General features: G+C 44.8%; 1 protein-coding gene across 1 annotated transcript in view; it reads right to left on the reverse strand.

Moving 5' to 3' along the window:
* The window catches only part of LOC126419656 (protein lin-28 homolog), a 93503-nt gene extending 76268 nt beyond the window's left edge, over nt 1-17235 (reverse strand). Inside the window, exons 1-2 of the mRNA XM_050086845.1 lie at nt 17097-17235; nt 2724-2863 (exon numbers count right to left, since the gene is read on the reverse strand). Of these exons, the coding sequence (XP_049942802.1) occupies nt 2724-2863; nt 17097-17235 (279 nt within the window). The remainder of the gene's footprint in view (nt 1-2723; nt 2864-17096) is intronic.
* Between the last annotated feature and the right edge of the window lie 2242 nt (nt 17236-19477).

Below are 19477 nucleotides of genomic sequence, written 5' to 3' on the forward strand. Positions count from 1 at the left end.
CCTGGACGAATTTAATATCGATAGCAGGTCAGTGGTCGTAAGGTTCTGGCTGATCAGTACATATTTTACGGAAAGTTTCATAATAGCAAAAACTTCCAATCTGTATAACTTGCGTTTACTTTCAGAAATAGAGGGGCAGTCACGTTAAGATTTCTTGCCACCGGGGAAACATTGCAACCGTTCGAAATTGCAACAAAAATTGCACCGAAGGCGGCGGGAGTGGCCGAGCGGTTCTAGGCGCTACAGTCTGGAACCGCGCGACCGCTGCGGTCACAGGTTCGAATCCTGCCTCGGGCATGGATGTGTGTGATGTCCTTAGGTTAGTTAGGTTTAAGTAGTTCTAAGTTCTAGGGGACTGATGACCTCAGATGTTAAGTCCCATAGTGCTCAGAGCCATTTGAACCAATTGCAGCGAATACAGTACTCATAATACACAACATCAACTTTTGAGATAATACTTCTATTACACGAATAAGAAAGAACTAGAATCTTTTATGGAACAAAATATGAAAAAAAAATTGGAAGGCTGTGGACTCGGATCCGCTACCTTCATCTTTACAGCTCCCACGTCACGACGGTATCAAGTGAGCTACAATTTCTGCACATTATCTCCAGATGTTATTATGTTATACTTGATGTGCTAACTGTTCCAAAACGTCGCGCTTTTGATAGATCATCACTGTGCCGTAGCACTGAAACGGTATACTTTCGTAGCACACGAGTTATAACACTAAAAAGATCAGCTATAGGAAGCTGTTATCTACATATACGTAGTTTCCAGTCCTTTTATTAGAACAAATCGCTGCTAAAACGACGCTTTTTCGTGAGATCCTCAATTTTCTGATGCTTGTAAACGGCTTATATTAGCTCCGCGTACCCTATGAGAAAGAAAACCCACCAAACACGATGTTTAACGCCATACAATATAGCAGTTCGTACGTTCTGCTTGTGACTTAAAACGATGTTGCATCTAATTGGCCACGTTCCTCTCCACGAGGCAAAAATCTAAGTTGCCAGATTCCTCGTTTCACGCTCCACAGTGCAGTGAACGTGGAATTCCGCGGTGCAACATCACGAACTCCTCGCCCGCGGCCGTTTTCACATTCCGTGACAGGTCGGCTTAAACATTTAACTATTCATCAATGATAAGGAATAAAAATTTGTGCCAAGGCTTGGACTTGCATCTGGGTCTCCTAGTTACTAGGCAGATGCGTTATCCACTACACCAGCCTGGCACTGAAGCTACCATACTACCCTCATTTAATTCTGTCCCTAACGCAAACCTCAGTGCACACCTGGGCCCATCTTGTGTTGGAGAGGGCACTGGATTATGGTAGTATGTGCAACTGAGTTAATGGGTAACACATTGTGATATTCGCTATTTTTGGCTTCATTAAAACAGCAAACAGTTAATACTTTCAGCCAGAAGGCAAAGAATGATTAATGTATAATAAGGCGTCGCATAGCGATGGTGGAATTTCCTAAATAATGTAATTCGTCGTCTTTGGGCGGCAATATAAACAGAAAAATACGGATAGATATGCGATCCTTCACTATTTTGTTCGCTGAAGAACAAATGAAGCCTCGAGCGCTAAAAAGACTTGTACTGTTTTACTTAAGTAAAACGGACGCAGATTTGTGGCGGTCTGATGTGACTTTTTACTAAATGTATCAAAACGCGTTCCGTCTAAGTTTGAGTGATGTGTAAAAAGAAGAACTGTTATAACTTATCGTGACGACGCACGGGTGACTCAAAAGGACAATGGCTATATAAAAGAGAGCTCAATGGACATGAAACGGACATAAAAATCTACCGTCATTGTAGTACTAAGCTTATGGTACGATATATGTTTTAGTTATAATAAATATTTGTTCTGGAAATATTGAATCATTTAGCAGTGCTCATTCCTATCATCTCCTCAGTATTATTTTCATTTTAATTATGCATTTTGCTAAGATTACAGACACGAAGATCAGCAGTCCAATGAGTGTGTTGCATTGACAAATAGGAAACTGTTTTATCGTCTTCTTGCATCAGCTTTAACCTAGAGCACTTGCCAGCGAAACGCAAAGGTCCCGTGTTCGAGTCTCGGTCCGGCACACAGTTTAAATCTGCCAGGAAGTTTCATCAGCTTTAATATTGAATTTCCCTTTTGTGTGATGTTACAGTTGTTTGTCATAACAATAACTTCGCGACCGGGTATGATCGTATCTACGATCATGAAGTAATTAGAAAGACGACAATGCAATTTCTTAATCAATAGCACGCTAGCTGTGACTGCTTCAAGCCACGCAAAAATGCAAGTAAAGACTATTCACATTTCATAATGCAATATTTTATGACAGTGGTCAATCCATGATTCTTACACCAATTGTGATTGATATAACAGTAAGAGAAATCTCAAATTTCCAACCTTTCCATTGAATAGCAACATCACTTTTATTTTGTTATATCAGAACATCTGCCAAATAAGCAGGCGACCAGGGATCAAGTTCTGGCTTTGGTACAGATTTTCGTTCATTACTTCAGCTGCTATCCACATCGGACATTAAGCTGAGACTCAATACGTCTCTAGGAAAATGTAATTACATGAAATCAACAGATTCATGTCTCTCTCTCTCTCTCTCTCTCTCTCTCTCTCTCTCTCTCTCTCGGTCACAAGATTTGGGCTGGTCAGTGTGCGTTATAAATCCACCTATGGCTGGGAGAGCGGCGACCGTACCTGGTGCACGAAGACGTCCTGTCCGCCGTCGTCGGGCGTGATGAAGCCCCAGCCCTTGGCGACGTTGAACCACTTGCAGCGGCCCCGCCGCCGGCCGCGCGTCTCATCACCGCCTGGCGACGTGCCGCCGCCCACCGAACCTGCAACACAACACAAGCAGATACAGTCAGCTGCTGTGCTTGATTTCGTAACATCAATTCTGTTCTACAACACTATACGGGAAAGCAGAATTGCTGCTAACAACTTGACAATTTTTTAGATCTTAGAATACTGTTGTAAATCAGAAAGAAACGAAGCAGTGGAGATCCCCAGTACGTTGTACTCGATGGTGAGTGCTCATCGGAGATGAGGCTATCATCCGGAGTACCCCGCGGAAGTGTGGTAGGTCCGCTGTTGTTTTCTATCTACATAAATGATCTTTTGGATAGGGTGGATAGCAATGTGCGGCTGTTTGCTGATGATGCTGTGGTGTACGGGAAGGTGTCATCGATGAGTGACTGTAGGAGGATACAAGATGACGAGGTAGGATAAGCCTGTGACAGTACTGGCATAGGAAGTGCTAGGTAGGTGGATTGAGTAAGTCTTGCACCTGAGTCTTCCACAGGGATATGATCCCTGTGGCAACAGGTTGGGCTTAGGAATCACCTGAGGGTGGAGTAGGATGTTGTGGATGTTTGGTGGGTGACGGAACACCACTTTGGGAGAAAAAAATCGTTCAAATGGCTCTGAGCACTGTGGGACTTAACATCTGTTGTCATCAGTCCCCCAAAACTTAGAACTAACCTAAGGACATCACACACATCCGTGCCCGAGGCAGGATTCGAACCTGCGACCGTAGCAGTCGCGCGGTTCCGGACTGAGCGCCTAGAACCGCTAGACCACCGCGGCCAGCCCACTTTGGGAGAGGTAGGAAGCTAACTCTAAGTATAGATAAATGTAAATTAATGCAGATGAATAGGAAAATGTTTGAATTAGCAGCGTAGCGCTTGACACAGTCACGTCGATTAAATGTTTGGGCGTAACATTTCAGAGCGATATGAAGTGGGACAAGCACGTAATGGCAGTTGTGGGGAAGGCGGATAGTCGTCCTTGGTTCGTTGGTAGAATTTTGCGAAGATGTGGTTCGTCTGTAAAGGAGAACGCTTATAAAACACTAATACGACCTATTCTTGAGTACTGCTCGAGCGTTTGGGATCCCTATCAGGCCGAATTGAGGGAGGACATAGAAGCAATTCAGAGGCGGGCTGCTAGATTTGTTACTGGTAGGTTTGATCATCAAGCGAGTGTTACGGAAATGCTGCAGGAACTCGGGTGGGAGTCTCTAGAGAAAAGAAGGCGTTCTTTTCGTGAATCGCTACTGAGGAAATTTACAGAACCAGCATTTGAGGCTGACTGCAGTACAATTTTACTGCCGTCAACTTATATTTCGCGGAAAGACCACAAAGATAAGAGAGATTAGGGCTCGTACAGAGGCATATGGGCAGTCATTTTTCCCTCGTTCTGTTTGGGACTGGAACAGGGAGAGAAGATGCTAGTTGTGGTACGAGGTACCCTCCGCCACGTGCCGTATGGTGGATTGCGGAGTATGTATGTAGATGTAGAAGTCGGTCTAGAAGAATTGAAGACTGACTGACTTCCGAAGGAACACAAGAAAAGAACGTGAAGCAAGAGGCTGTGCACTGGACAACGCTTGTGGCAAATAGTTTCCTACAGTGGGTGTTCAATAGGTTCAAGTGTGTGTGATTTCCTAAGGGACCAAACTGCTTAGGTCATCGGTCCCTAGACTTACACACTATTTAAACTAACTTATGCTAAGAACAACACAGTCACACACTCATGCCCGAGGGAGGACTCGAACCTCAAGCAGGAAGGGCCGCGCAGTCCGTGACATGGTGTTCAGTACTTACTGCAACACATTTTTTCAGGCCATTTCGGTTGAAAAAATGTGGAATTTGTTTGGGACATCGAGGGATATTCCCGCATTAGAATCCATAGTTTCAAAAAGTTTCAATGGGTCGCCATGCTATACCCAGCCTTCAAAATGGTGTTTTTGTAACGGAGGTGCGTTCTAAGCAGAGCTACCATTGAGAGCCTTTTACTGGAAAATCAGAGCATTGCAAATATTCAGAGACGCTTGTAGAGTATCTATGGAAATCTGGCAGCGAACAAAAGCACGGTGAGTCGTTGAGCGAGGCGTCTGCCATCATCGCAACAATGTCTGGCGAACCTGTCCGTCCTCGCGCGTACCGGCCAGTTACACACAGCTGTGATTCCTTCAATGTCGAAACGAGTCGACACACTCATTCCAGACGACCGGCGGAACGATCAAACATCTCGCTGCTCAACTGGACGTCTCTGTTGGTAGTGTTGACACACTTGTCTGCCAGTTGCAGCGCTCAATGGTGTGTCCGCTGGGTTTCTCACCACCAAACAGAAAACCATGAAGAGCAAGAAGAACTGCTTGGGCGCTACGAGGCTCATAGTAGCAGTCTTTCGTTGAATATTGTCGCAGACGCAGAAACATGGGTTACCACTTGAAGCAGGAAACAAAACGGCAGCGGCAGCATACCACCTCTCCTCCGAAGAAAAAGGGCAAAGCCTCACCACTAACCAAAAGCCATAGCGACGGTCCTCTGGGACTCGGGAGGGTTATTCTGTTTGATGTCCTCCCTCATTGGGCAACGATTAACTCTGAAGTGTACTGTGCTACTCTCAGAAAATTTAAGAAACTACTTCAGCGTGTTCGTCGTAACAAAACTGCAAATAAATTTCTCCTTCCCCGTGACAGTGTGACCAAAGTCTGTGAACCCGAGGAGCAGCTCACAAAACTATATTGGACCGTAATGAGAATTCACTCTGCAGCGGAGTGTGCGCTGATATGAAACTTCCTGGCATATTGAAACTGTGTGCCGGAACGAGACTCGAACTCGGGACCATTGCCTTGCCTTGCCCGCGAAAGGCAAAGATCCCGAGTTCGACTCTCGGTCCGGCACACAGTTATAATATGCCAGGAAGTTTTGTATTGGACCGTTCTTCCTCATCCACGGATCTCGCACCTTCCGATTTCCATCTCCTTGGCTCAATGAAGGACGCACTCTCCGGGAAGATGTGCGTGGATGACGAGGAAGTTGCTGATACAGCAAGACGTCGGCTCCGACGTCGAACATTAGAGTGGTACTATACGGTCGTATAAGCCCTCCCAGAAAGGTGCCATAATGCCATTGCAATGAATGGAAATTATGTCGAAAAACAGTATTTGTAGCCAAAAGAGTGGGGAATAGTATGGTGGATTAGAACCCTGAGTAAAACCAACCTTCCGGCCGCTGTGGCAGAGCGGTTCTAGGCGCTTCAGTCAGGAACCGCGCTGCAGCTAAGGTCGCAGGTTCGAATCCTACCTCGGGCATGGATAAGTGTGATATCCTTAGTTAGGTTTACGTAGTTCTAAGTCTAGGGGACTGATGATCTCGGATGTTAAGTTCCGTAGTGCTTAGAGCTATTTGAGCCATTTTTTTTTAACCAACTTGCAGACAGAAAAAAATTTGTGTTTTGTTACTGATTGACCGCTCCTCGTACAGAAGTTTGTTCAGGCAGGATTGTCTTGGATCGTCAGGTTTGTGACTGGTCTCATGCGACCCTCCGCGAACTCCTCTCCTGTGCCAACCTTTTCATCTCAAACTACTCAGTGGTTTACTAAATGCCCCAGGATTCTGATGAGTGTTATTGTGAAGGAGCATAATGTCGCTTGATAACTGTGTTGTCGTCCTAAGAACGAGGTGCCAAACCAAGGTTGGCTCCTCGCAACGAAACCACAGAAGAGAACAGTCGCTGCACCGACGAACGAGAAACGCCGGAGTAGCCACGATTTATGAAGCTTCGCTACGCCACCGCAATCGATGGTCCACTTATGGCTGAGCAGCGGAACGCTTGATCGAGTTCGCAGTCACCGATCAAGACGACAGCATCGTCTCAGACAAACCACCATTGTATTTAATGTCTTACGCACGACATTACCGTGAACATTATGTCAGTTCTAATTCACGTGAAGAGTCCTGTAACTTCGTATAAAGCGATACTTAATATTCACAGACAGTAGTAAATACTCAGAACATTCCTGTGGAAATGGGTTGTCTTAGGTAAATCTTCATACTTATATTGAAATAAAATGAACTGATATTTTATGCGTTATAGTTGCAGCCTATCTCCGTCCGGAGCAAACCAAAGAACCCTCCGTTGCACTGACGAGTGTATTTTCGTCCGGCACAACAATAAATATCCACGAAGATTGTTCCGAACGGCGTGGCGTAGGCAGTGTAGATTCTGACAGCACGCCAGTTCTCTTGCGGATTGTGAATGATGACACTGCATAGACTGGCGCTTTGCAATCTGGACTTTTCGGCAAACCAAGGTATTGTCACTAGTAACAATGTCGTGCAAAATTTGAGGAGGAGCAGGAGATTAGTATTTAACGTCCCGTCGATAACGGAGTCATTAGAAACGGAGAACAAGCTCGGATTGGGGAAGTATGGAGAAGGAAAGCGAATGTGTCCTTGCGAGGGAACCATCTTGGAATTTGCGTTAGGCGATTTTGGGATAATCACGGAAAACCTAAATCGGAATGGATGGACGCGGGTTTGAACCGCCGTCCTCCGAAGTGGGATTCAAGTGTCCTATAATCACTGTGTTATACCCTCCGGTTGCAAAAACTTCTCTCCATCCTTACACCCAGTATTTATTTATTTAATCGCATGGCTAGGGCCCCCCGTCGGGCAGGCCGTTTGACGGCTGCCGGTGTTTCCATTTGACGCCACTTCGGCGGCCTGCAGTCAATGAGGATGATAGGATGGTGATGAGGACAACACAACACCCAGTCCCTGGGCGGAGAAAATTCCCCGACCCAACCGGGAATCGAACCCCGGCCCAGAGGATTGACAGTCCGTCACGCTGACCATTCAGCTACCGGGGGGCGGACCTTACACCCAGTGAGAAAGGTTATGCAGCTCCTATTCGATGTTTTTTTTTGTGTTTGCCTGTCGAGAGTTGAGAAGCTCACCACGCACTATCATTTGATAAAGAACTGATTGTGAAAATATTCGTTCATCCGTCATTAAACATGGCGCACCATTATCGAATGAAGTTTATTCCATTGCATTTCCTGTAGCTTCGGTCATCCGTCTGTAAATTTCGATAGGGCCGACATTATCGATTCAGAAACGATTTTGCCCTACCAACTTCCCACATGACAGGATTCTTGATTTTTTAAACGTTTTAAACTCGCACATATAAATAGTAAACGACAGCTCCTGCTCGCTGTTAGAGTCATAGTAGCGCCAACGCTTACGAAGGTCTATTACACGACAAGGGGATGGAGGGTGAATTACGTGGTTCGTCAGATCAAAACGGTATTTCAATTTAAAATGATCCTAGTAATAATTACCAGAACCACTGAGTTAATATCGCATAGCCACCCTATAGACGCGGAAGAGGAAACAACGTACAGAAACTTATTGGTGCAGCACAAGATTTGGGTTCAAAATTGTATCTAAAAAGGTGCCCCTCTACAAGACATTGATATGGGAGTTTCAACAAATTTGGAATGAGATATTATTAAGGCAGTAACTGGAAGTTTAGCCTTATGGATTATTTCTGTAAAGACGATCTTAATAGATACAGAAAAGAGAACTTCAATAAAAGTAAGCGATACATTCGTGTTGCAGTGGCATCTCCCAACAAGAAAGCGTTTTCTATGTTCATGTTCTCTCTCATGTTCAGAGCTGGTTCTGAAAATTTACCTCTCTGCTTTATCGCCTTTATGTCCAGGCACAACCTCGTGTCAGGCACCAGTCGTTAAGCTTGTAGGAAGCGAGGCAGTAAAAATGTTCGTTTCCTAACAAAAAATGAAACTGGTTTCGCCGTCGAGTTCTTCCCTTTTCTTTCCCCATAAGTAACGATTAGCAATATCAGAATATCTGCTCTTCTTTTAAATCTCTTCTACATATCAAAGAGAACTCATTAACGACTTAACATGTTTAATGCACAAACGTAAGAAACAATAGTTTTTAGCTCTGAATATTGAGCAATTACGGGGACTGTATTTTATGTTTTTACAGCAAAAAAAAAAAAAATGAAAAGCTATGGTACACAGCAATCGCCTCACACACTTTTGCATCCGTTCGAGCCAAACCTGGAAACACTCTTTTCTCCCTCGTGTTGGTGCCTCAGAAGCACGGTTTTGGAAGGACGAAACAGCTTTTTGAGAGGATGAAAACCATTGCCCATGCAGATTTTGTTTGATGTAAGGGAACAAAAAAATGGTTCAAATGGCTCTAAGCACTATGGGACTTAACATCTGACGTCATCAGTCCCCTAGACTTAGAACTACTTAAACCTATCTAACCTAAGGACATCACACACATTCATGCACGAGGCAGGATTCGAACCTGCGACCGTAGCAGGTTGTACTGGCGGGCCAACTGCCTGGTACTGACATGGCGGTCGCCTTCCTCTCAGTCTGGTGTACGTCCTTCGTCATTTCCTGCTTCCTGAAACGACCCTGTCCCAGACAAACGGCGAAACACTGACGCAAACACCGAATGCTGTTAGAACGAAATGAGAATTATATTAATACCGTCAGCTGCTCACGGGCGTTAATACATATCAACGGGGACAGGTGAAAATATGTGCCCCAACCGGGACTCGAACCTGGGATCTCCTGCTTACATGGCAGACGCTCTATCGATCTGAGCCACAGAGGGCACAGAGGATAGTGCGAAAGAACAGACACCGTACCCATATAAGTATATAGTTCTGGCAATACCTGCCGTGACCTCCTCCTCCTGTGCGGATACACATATATTCACCGAACTCTTACAGGACTTGGTAAGAATGTCTTCCACGATAATGAGTGTGTTGGGACACTACGGATGTACTGTGTGGACATACAAGGTGAGAATGTGAGTCTCGCTGGAAGCGTGCGAGAGATAGCCCCTGCAGTCACATTATCCTCTGTGCCCACTGTGGCTCAGATGGATAGAGCGTCTGCCATGTAAGCAGGAGACCCCGGGTTCGAATCCCGGTCGGGGCATACATTTTCACCTGTCCCCGTTGACATATATCAACGCCCGTGAGCAGCCGACGGTATTAATATAATTCTAAACGGCTGCAGGTCATCAATGGTGTCTTTTCTTTCGGGCATGTCCGAAAGAACAGACACCATGAAGTATACTGAATGCTGTGGTTGTTGTAGACGGGGACAAGTCTCCTGATACAACCTTGCTGCCCGCCGTCCGTCGCCCTTTGCCTTTCCGTAAGTAAACGCCATGTAGGGGAGCGCTCTATTCGAATACAGAACCATAGTGTAAAACACTATATCACCTCCACTACAAGGTGAGTCAGCAAGAGAAGTGAATCGGACGCAACATTACCATTTACTATAGTAGGAGAGGGCGCTAGGGCATGACGTATGAAGAACAGTACCACCACCTAGGAGGAAACCATGCATACCCTACCTGTGGCTGCATCGTACAGCGCGTATTAGACCGCAGTCTCTGTAACAAGAGATCGTCTCTAGCATGGAAACCATGCATTTCCGGACGTAAGTTCATTAGACCTTTTATTCCGTATTCTCTCGTCGATCAATTCCTAGCGTTTTTACGCGGTGGAAAATATCATCCTGTATACATAATTAGTGTGTATTCTTTCGGACCTATCTGCAAGGACAGACACCATTTTGATCCAGGAACCATTATGAAAAAAATGTTCAAATGTGTGTGAATTCCTAAGGGACCAAACTGCTGAAGTCATCAGTCCCCAGACTTACAAACTACTTAAACTAACTTATGCTAAGAACGACACACACACACACACACACACACACACACACACACACACACACAGACACACGCACCCTAGGGAGGCCCCAACCTCCGGCGGGAGGGGCCGCGCAGTTCGTGCAATGGCGCCTCAAACAGCGCGGCGAGCCATTATGAATTAGAAACTACAGACACTGGCTGCGAGCGGCTATTAATTGAAATCAATAAGTAACAATAAGTAAGGCTGAAAGTTTGTGTCAAACCAGGATTCGAAGCCAGGTCTCTTGCTTACTAGGCAGATGCTCTGATCACAGAGCCATGCGGACACAGTGGTCATTGCAGTTGGGAGGGGGAGTGAAGAAGGGGAAGGGGAGGGGGAGGACGGAAAGGAGGGAGAGGGGGGAGGGGGATAGGGATGGAGGGTATGGGGTGGTGGCAGGAAGGACATCCGGTAACCCCTTCAAATTAACCACGCCAAATCCCATTGTAACCGTGCCAACCCTGCGAAAACTGCGAAATACAGGAGCAAGCAAAAAAAGAAGACGTAGGCTGTCGTCGACACCATAACACAAACGGCTGCGTTTGGAGTAGTGGCGTGGCTGGGTGCCACGAACTGCTAATGAATGCCGACCTATACTGGAGTATTGCTCATCAGTGTGGGATCCGTACCAGATCGGGTTGACAGAGGAGATAAAGAAGATCCAAAGAAGAGCGGCGCGTTTCGTCACAGGGTTATTTGGTAAGCGTGATAGCGTTACGGAGATGTTTAACAAACTCAAGTGGCAGACTCTGCAAGAGAGGCGCTCTGCATCGCGGTGTAGCTTGCTCGCCAGGTTTCGAGAGGGTGCGTTTCTGGATGAGGTATCGAATATATTGCTTCCCCCTACTTATACCTCCCGAGGAGACCACGAATGTAAAATTAGAGAAATTAGAGCGCGCACGGAGGCTTTCAGACAGTCGTTCTTCCCGCGAACCATACGCGACTGGAACAGGAAAGTGAGTTAATGACAGTGGCACGTAAAGTGCCCTCCGCCACACACCGTTGGGTGGCTTGCGGAGTATAAATGTAGATGTAGATGAATTGTGTTCAGCGATGAATCGCGGTTCTGTAGTACCTCGGCTGATAATCGTCTGCAGGCTATGGCGGCGACCTGGAGGGAGTTCCTTTCCCCAATGCATTGGGAAGGCACGGCCGTGTTAGTTCTTGCATGGTGGGATGATCCATCGGGTATGACTTCGTGTTAGGGCTAGTAGTGACGGAGGGAACGCTGACAGCACAACGGTATTCACAATCATCCTGCGTACTTTTCTGTTTCCTCCGTTGCGACAGTGTCTTGGTACTAGTTTTCAACAGGTTGGGCTTAGGAATCACGTGAGGGTGGAGTAGGATGTTGTGGATGTTTGGTGGGTGACGGAACACCACTTTGGGAGAAAAAAATGGTTCAAATGGCTCTGAGCACTATGGGACTTAACTTCTGTGGTCATCAGTCCCCCAAACCTTAGAACTAACCTAAGGACATCACACACATCCATGCCCGAGACAGGATTCGAACCTGCGACCGTAGCAGTCGCGCGGCTCCGCACTGAGCGTCTAGAACCGCTAGACCACCGCGGCCGGCCCACTTTGGGAGAGGTAGGAAGACAACTCTAAGTATAGATAAATGTAAATAAATGCAGATGAATAGGAAAAAGAATCCTGTAATGTTTGAATTAGCAGCGTAGCGCTTGACACAGTCACGTCGTCCACAAACGTCGCGTGTTTTTATGAACTGCCTCCGTGATGTTGAGGTAGTCATGTGTTCAGCAAGGTCCCACATCTGCCCAATGTGTGCAACCATCTCGGATATCAACTCCCACCCAGTTTCGGTGTTCAGGATATCAACGACCAGCTGCAACAGTTATGGACCGGCTTGGAGAGGATATAACGGCTTTGCCACACTTCCCAACCGAAGCAGTACATTGATCAAGGCCAGGAGGGGTGGAGGAGGGGGATGGGGGTTGCAGCGTTATTTTGGTAAGTGGTCTCATACTTGCGAGTTCTTGTAAATTTGACTAGATATTGTAACCACCGAAATAACATCACGTATTCCCTCAACCCATGAAGTTTCATTTCGTTTCCTTCTTCCCATCTGGATGCCTCATTACCTTCAGATTCAAAAATGGTTCAAATGGCTCTGAGCACTATGGGACTTAACTTCTGAGGGCATCAGGCCCCTAGAACTCAGGACCACTTGAACCTAACTAACCTAAGGACATCACACACATCCATGTCCGAGGCAGGATTCGAACCTGCGACCGTAGCGGTCGCGCGGTTCCACACTGTAGCGCCTAGAACCGCTCGACCACCACGGCTGGCACCTTCAGATTATACACACCTCTAAACCACTACGTTCATTTTAAAGTAGTCACAATAAGAACCTGTACTTACGGCATGGAGACAGCGTACGTGAAATTAATATTTTAGCTTCACTAAGGACGAATATTACTTACATACATGACACTTGAAAGTAGAAACCTCAAAATTTCCTCATCAGAAATAATTCAAAGTGCGATTTATTTGCTGCACATCACTGTTCCGAATTCGATGATTCTGGCTACAGTTCCACTTTAGCGTAGAAGGAAGTCATTTCGCAACGCTGCCGAATCACGATTTATTAAAACAGATACTAGGCAATACGATAAAGCGCTAAAAAAATTGCACTGGCTATTTCCCGGTTTCCTCTGCGCATTGATAAATATGCGGAACAGCTTTGCATTTCTCTCTACGAAGCTGTAAGCCAAATCCATTCTAGATATCAAATGCGAATTACTAAGACACCTATGAAACGTGCGTACAAAAACCGCCGTGATTCAATAGAAACAAATGAAATTTCTACGGGGACGTGTTTTAACCTATGGCATTTCACACGAAAGTGTTGTCATTACTCTCTTTGCGACTCCAGAGAGAACTCGCACAGATTATTATGAATGATGTTTACATAATTGTAACCGTATCTCAGCGTATGAAGAAAGAATATTAATTTATTTCTTTATTTATTGAAAAGGAAAAACATTTATGGGAAATTAATGCAATTACGGATGTTATGGAGTTTTATAATTAACAAATTACTGAAAAATTTGGTTGAAAGAATATCTGCCATTTGACACGTTAATTTTTAATATTGTTTAATGAAGTTCGCGTGTTTTATTGTTGACTATATTATTGCAAACTGCTACTGACGGCAGCTTTGGTGATGCACTACTATATAAATGCTGCAGTAAGAACGTTGCCACAAGGCTGATGTAAAATAATTTTATGACACCTGCTAGTTAATTAAAGCTTTTTTCATCGCCACCAGAAGACAGTTCTGAAATATGAGATTGTATTCACATATTCTTGCGAGATGTGAGACATTATCTGCGAATATTATATTTTTTAACATTTCTAAAATAGTTGTCAACGAAGTTATCTGTCCAAAGAAAAAATTACATAAATTCGAAAGTGCGTTCCCGTTCTCTGAGGGCTCTAGGTGTTAAGCTGTTACTCGAGAACGCAACGATAGCCGTAATCACGATCGTAAATAAATAAATTCACCAATCGGAGAAGTGTGTCGTTTCATAATTTGCTTTTTCTTCATTGTACTCAAATTTACTGCTATTATCAATAAAAAAATATTGTAAATGAGTGCTACTGTCTTAAGATGAGCTTATAGTGATACACCGTTTTTATACTGAAGAAGCATCACGAAAACATAGCGCAGTATACGTATGTCGGTTAGGATTCTAAGTACGAACTTTTGCGTTCAACAAACAAATCAAAACGTTACGTTGCTAACGGTATCGATACTTTGTTGTGTCAGTGCTATCGAAACGTCGATTATATTTTAGATACCGTATCGATACCAGTTACCGTATATGAATGTATGACGTGGGCATGTCACTGACTAATTCAGATTTCATTATCGATCTCTAAACATCGATAGCAGACGTTAATCGATCCCAAAAATCAGTGTATCAGCATACGGATACATATAATACCATATTTATTAATCGCTAAATACAATAATAATTAATATCAGACGTCCCATTACTATTTGTGTACAGACGGTGAAAATAATATTTTCGACAGAAATTTGCCCCGCAGTCTACTGCGTTGTTGATGGACAGCATATCCTGCTTTTCAGAACAGTCTTTCAATACCTGATGCCGTAGCTATACAGCTAAAATAATTAAATGCAATTTTTTGTAGTTTTGGATAGGTAGTAGCGCTGACATAATACCGTACTTCAAACGGGATCTTGTTTAAGATCAAGAAGGCCATCTTTCACATAACAACCGAGCTGTCATTGTAGCTCCGTTTCTATTCCAATTTGAAAATAATACTTTTTTATGTTACTTTAAAGTGTTCACTCCACAAATCAGATTCCCTTTTTGTTTTCCTGCAACGCAACCTGGATGTTATCCATTCTGACCAACAATCATTGTAACAGATGAAAACAAATCTTTGATAATTTTGATTGCATTCTAACATGTTAATATTCTTGAATCTAGGATCAAGCAACGTTGTTATGGCTTATGTTCAGTTGATAGTTATGGCTTTTTGTTAATGTTATGACGTTACTCTTAAGATTCTCTCCGAAAGTCTGTAACGGCTGCATGACATGTATTTTGATATTCAGTGTACTAGTTACTGAGATTACTTTACTCGTTACAAGTTTTTTTCTATGCACATTTCACGAGTAGCCATTTCTACAGGCTGAGGCATATCAAACAGCAGCCGTATCTATAATACCTGCAGTCCACGCTAAGAGACAACGATAGCCTATGTTCCAGCCTTTAATTTGTTAGTGGCTTTTGGATATCACTCATACAGCCTCAGAATTATTCACACGGAAATTAAGTCAAATTTTCACCAAATATAAAAATTTAAAAAACAAGCTATGTCTCTGACACAATTCCATAACATGACGACCATGCACAAATTTAACAAAATAAAAGTATATCCTATTTGAATAATAGCGTTTACGATCTTTCTGCGTAAGTAAAAATTATGTTCCAACTAAATATTATATACAAACGAGTTGTCTGACGCATTTTCTCTGGTGTTTCAGCAGGTATTTAAAATTTCGTTTCTGTATTGTGTAGCTGGGGTCAGCCGAAACATACAGTGTTAGTCACGTTTCTCATGCGACACCCAATGTTGTCGAAAGCGTCGGTTTGTTTCCCATCAGAAACAATATTCTTTTGAGAAGGAATATTACGCGCCTGTTCGCTTAGGTGCTGCCACATTACTCAAGCGCGCGATATTTGTTTTTTCGATGTTTATTAATAGCGACAGCAAAACTCGAGGAATAACCAATACTGCAGCAGCGACAGGATTCTCCCCCGCCTGCGCTATTGCTACCGCCAAGCATGCAGCGCTACTGAGTCACTGATGGGTTGCTGTTTATTCTTCATGTCTTAGTGTCCCTATTAATATATATCGATCAAACAAACATCGTACTAGACTAATCTGGGACCTCTATATCAATAGGAATATAAAATTCCAATTTAAAAATAATTTTGTTCGTAACAGGAAAGAAATCGGCGCTTTCTGTTGACAATAGGCGTCGTATGAAAGACGTGACAAACAGTAATTGTTTGGGCTGACTTCAGCGACAAAATGTGAAAATGGATGCCCAAAATCGACAGAAAATGCGCTGACGACTCTTGGAAGACACAACCAGTGTATTTTCTGATAATAGCCTGATCACATTTAGGTACCGCTTGAAACCGATAGCCATAAATAAAAGTGATGTATGAAAAGAAGCTCTGATGGAATATGGTTGCAATGGATTTCACACTATAAACAAACAACATATGTAGTACCGACGTAGGTACAGTATCTCCCGATGCGCTCGATAGTTTCGTTGAGCCGCATGCAATCATTGCTAGAAATTCTGTAATCAATAAGAAGCTTTTATCCGGATTTCTAAATCTACATCTACATTTATACTCCGCAAGCCACCCAACGGTGTGTGGCGGAGGGCACTTTACTTGCCACTGCATTACCTCCTTTTCCTGTTCCAGTCCCGTATGGTTCGCGGGAAGAACGACTGCCGGAAGGCCTCCAATCTCTTTGATTTTACATTCGTGATCTCCTCGGGAGGTATAAGTAGGGGGAAGCAATATATCCGATATCTCATCCAGAAACGCACCCTGTCGAAACCTGGACAGCAAGCTTCACCGCGATGCAGAGCGCCTCTCTTGCAGAGTCTGCCACTTGAGTTTGCTAAACATCTCCGTAACGCTATCACGCTTACCAAATAACCCTGTGACGAAACGCGCCGCTCTTTGGATTTTATGTATCTCCTCTGTCAACCCGATCTGGTACGGCTCCCACACTGATGAGCAATACTCAAGTATAGGTCGAACTAGTGTTTTGTAAACCACCTCCTTTGGCGATGGACTACATTTTCTAAGGCCTCTCCCAATGAATCTCAACCTGTCACCCGCCTTACCAACAATTAATTTTATCTAATCATTCCACTTCAAGTCGTTCCTTACGCGGGAGGGGGTAAGCGCTCTTGACCCTCTCCCCCCTCACCCCCTCCCCTGGGGACACCCATGTACATAGGGGTGCACTTGGCCAGATATCGCAGACGCAGTAGTCCCGGCGCGGAAGCTCTGAGTTTGCGCGGCGGGTTGCCCGCCCGCGAGGCGCCGCCGCCTCCCCGGCCTGCCATGGCGGCGGCCGCTTCCTCCCCGCGCTGGCCGGCCCGGCCGGCGCCCCTCCGGCGCGCCGCCCACTCTCCGCCACGCGCCACGGATCAGTGGGAGGGGCTCGCGTGACGGCCTCATTACGGCCGGCCGCTGCGGGCCAGGTGCCACGCACGCGCCGCGCCAGCTGCCGGATTGTTCTTGCCTCCCCCTCGTGCCGCTGCTACACCCGCCTCTTCACCTCCTCCTCTTCCTTTCTTGCTCCCTCACCTCCGTTAGCTGCTTTCCTCTTTATGTAGGTGTACACTTTGTCTGTACGGGGTGAGCCTGAAGTCTTGCCATGGCTACTAAAATTTACTTGCAAAAGTTCCCGCACACCCGATCAAACAAGACGCCAATCTTTACTAGGTTTGTCAAACATTTGACGGGTAGTGGTCGCTGATTGACGTGTTTGTCAAACATAGACCGTGTCTGACGTCGGAAAGAAATTTTTAACTGACGGAAAATTTGACATGGTGGCGGACATTGTTTGTGTTAATGTTTCGCCGCATATGTTTAGCGAAGAAGGTTTTATCATTCCATTCGAAGGCCGTACAGTCCAGAAACGGTATCCCAGTCAGGCCTTGACCATTGAAGGAATCATCCCACCTACACAAAGGCTGAAGACACCCGTTTGGTAGAACACACCGCGTCTTGCTACATGATGAACTCTGTAACTGCCTGCCTGCCGTAACTAGCCCGACAGGAATCGTCCACAAATCAGGCGCTTTTTCTAAGCTACCGATAGCCTCATAATCGCACGGGGAGAGATCAGGACTTCAGAGGGGGTATTCGAGTGTCCCTTGAGTTGGTGTAACTTCTGCATTACGACACTACCATGAAACAGCAGCAGGCCTGTCGCAGTTATCCTGGATGTTTCGCCTGAGCTCTTTCAGTCCCAACAACAGGAAGAAAAATATAATTTTGAAATGTTTCGCGGAACAAACATTTACTGTCACAGTAAGCAAAGAATACAAGAAGAAACTGGTAAAAAGTAAAAACACAATTGTTTTATGGCAATGGCTTCACTTTCGATCTACATAGTTTTTAAACAGCCATCATTGCTTTTGATACCTGTCGCATTGACCTAGACACAGTCCCACATCTCGAAACTTCCATGAATTTCTGATGCAGAGAAGAAATTATATTTCTAAATAACACGCAATGATGATTGGTTTGTGGAGCGCTCAACTGCGGGGTGATCAGCGCCCGTACAAAGTCCCAATTTTTATACAGCCAAATTTTTGTACACAGTCCAGTCTAACCACTGTCACGAATTACGACGATGAAATCATGAGGACAACACAAACACCCAGTCGTCGGGCAGAGAAAATCCCCAACCCTGCCGGGAATCGAACCCGGGAGCCCGTGATCCAGAGGCAGCTACGCTAGCCACTAAACCACGAGCTGCGGACAAATAAGAAGCAAGAATGGGCCTTCAATTTAATGAATTTTGCTTCAAGACTTCATACTGCTCCAGTGGGTTCATTTCAAAACCCGTCATAAAAGCATTAACACAGGCTCAGAATTACGTTACAATAACACTGGATATTCTTACTTTCACTATCAATGATATCCTCAATATGCCCAAAGTAAAAATGAAATAACAACACATTTGACAATTTCCTACAATAACATAGCACAATATCCGCGCCGACTGTTCCTTCGACTGCTAAAATGCACTACATTCATAGAAGCGCCTCAGTGTACCATTAAATGACTGTCTTCCATTAGAATCGGTGGTTGCATAATAAGCATTGGTACTTCAAAAAACATTAATAAATCCGCGGTTTCAGGCAGAAACCACTGGTACTCAAAGGGTTAACTTGACGCCGTAATTTCTTAAGCGTTCCCCAATGATGGAGACACCAGGTTCCTTGGAATCAATAAGCAACGTGCCCCTGTGGTATAAGAACAGTGCGAGCATTGCGAGAAGCACAGAACTTGGCACACCATTCCACAATGGTTGATTTTCGACAGACATGCCGCCCTATACACACTCTTCATTTTTACCGGTGTTTGTCTTTTGGCAGCCAAGAACAGAATAACATCACGTTGGTCCCGTTTGAACGCATTTTGGTAATTACGTGCCCGTAGTTCATGTTTCTACATTTACCGCACGCTCGTCGGAAACACATGAAAGTGTCCTGCCTACATGTACGTGCTTACATACCCGACCTTCACTGCACGTATGCTGCAGCAACGCCCTCAACTGGGAACTTTTTGATT

The sequence above is a fragment of the Schistocerca serialis genome, chromosome 9 (assembly GCF_023864345.2).
Source record: "Schistocerca serialis cubense isolate TAMUIC-IGC-003099 chromosome 9, iqSchSeri2.2, whole genome shotgun sequence".
In the NCBI taxonomy this organism is placed as follows: domain Eukaryota; kingdom Metazoa; phylum Arthropoda; class Insecta; order Orthoptera; family Acrididae; genus Schistocerca; species Schistocerca serialis.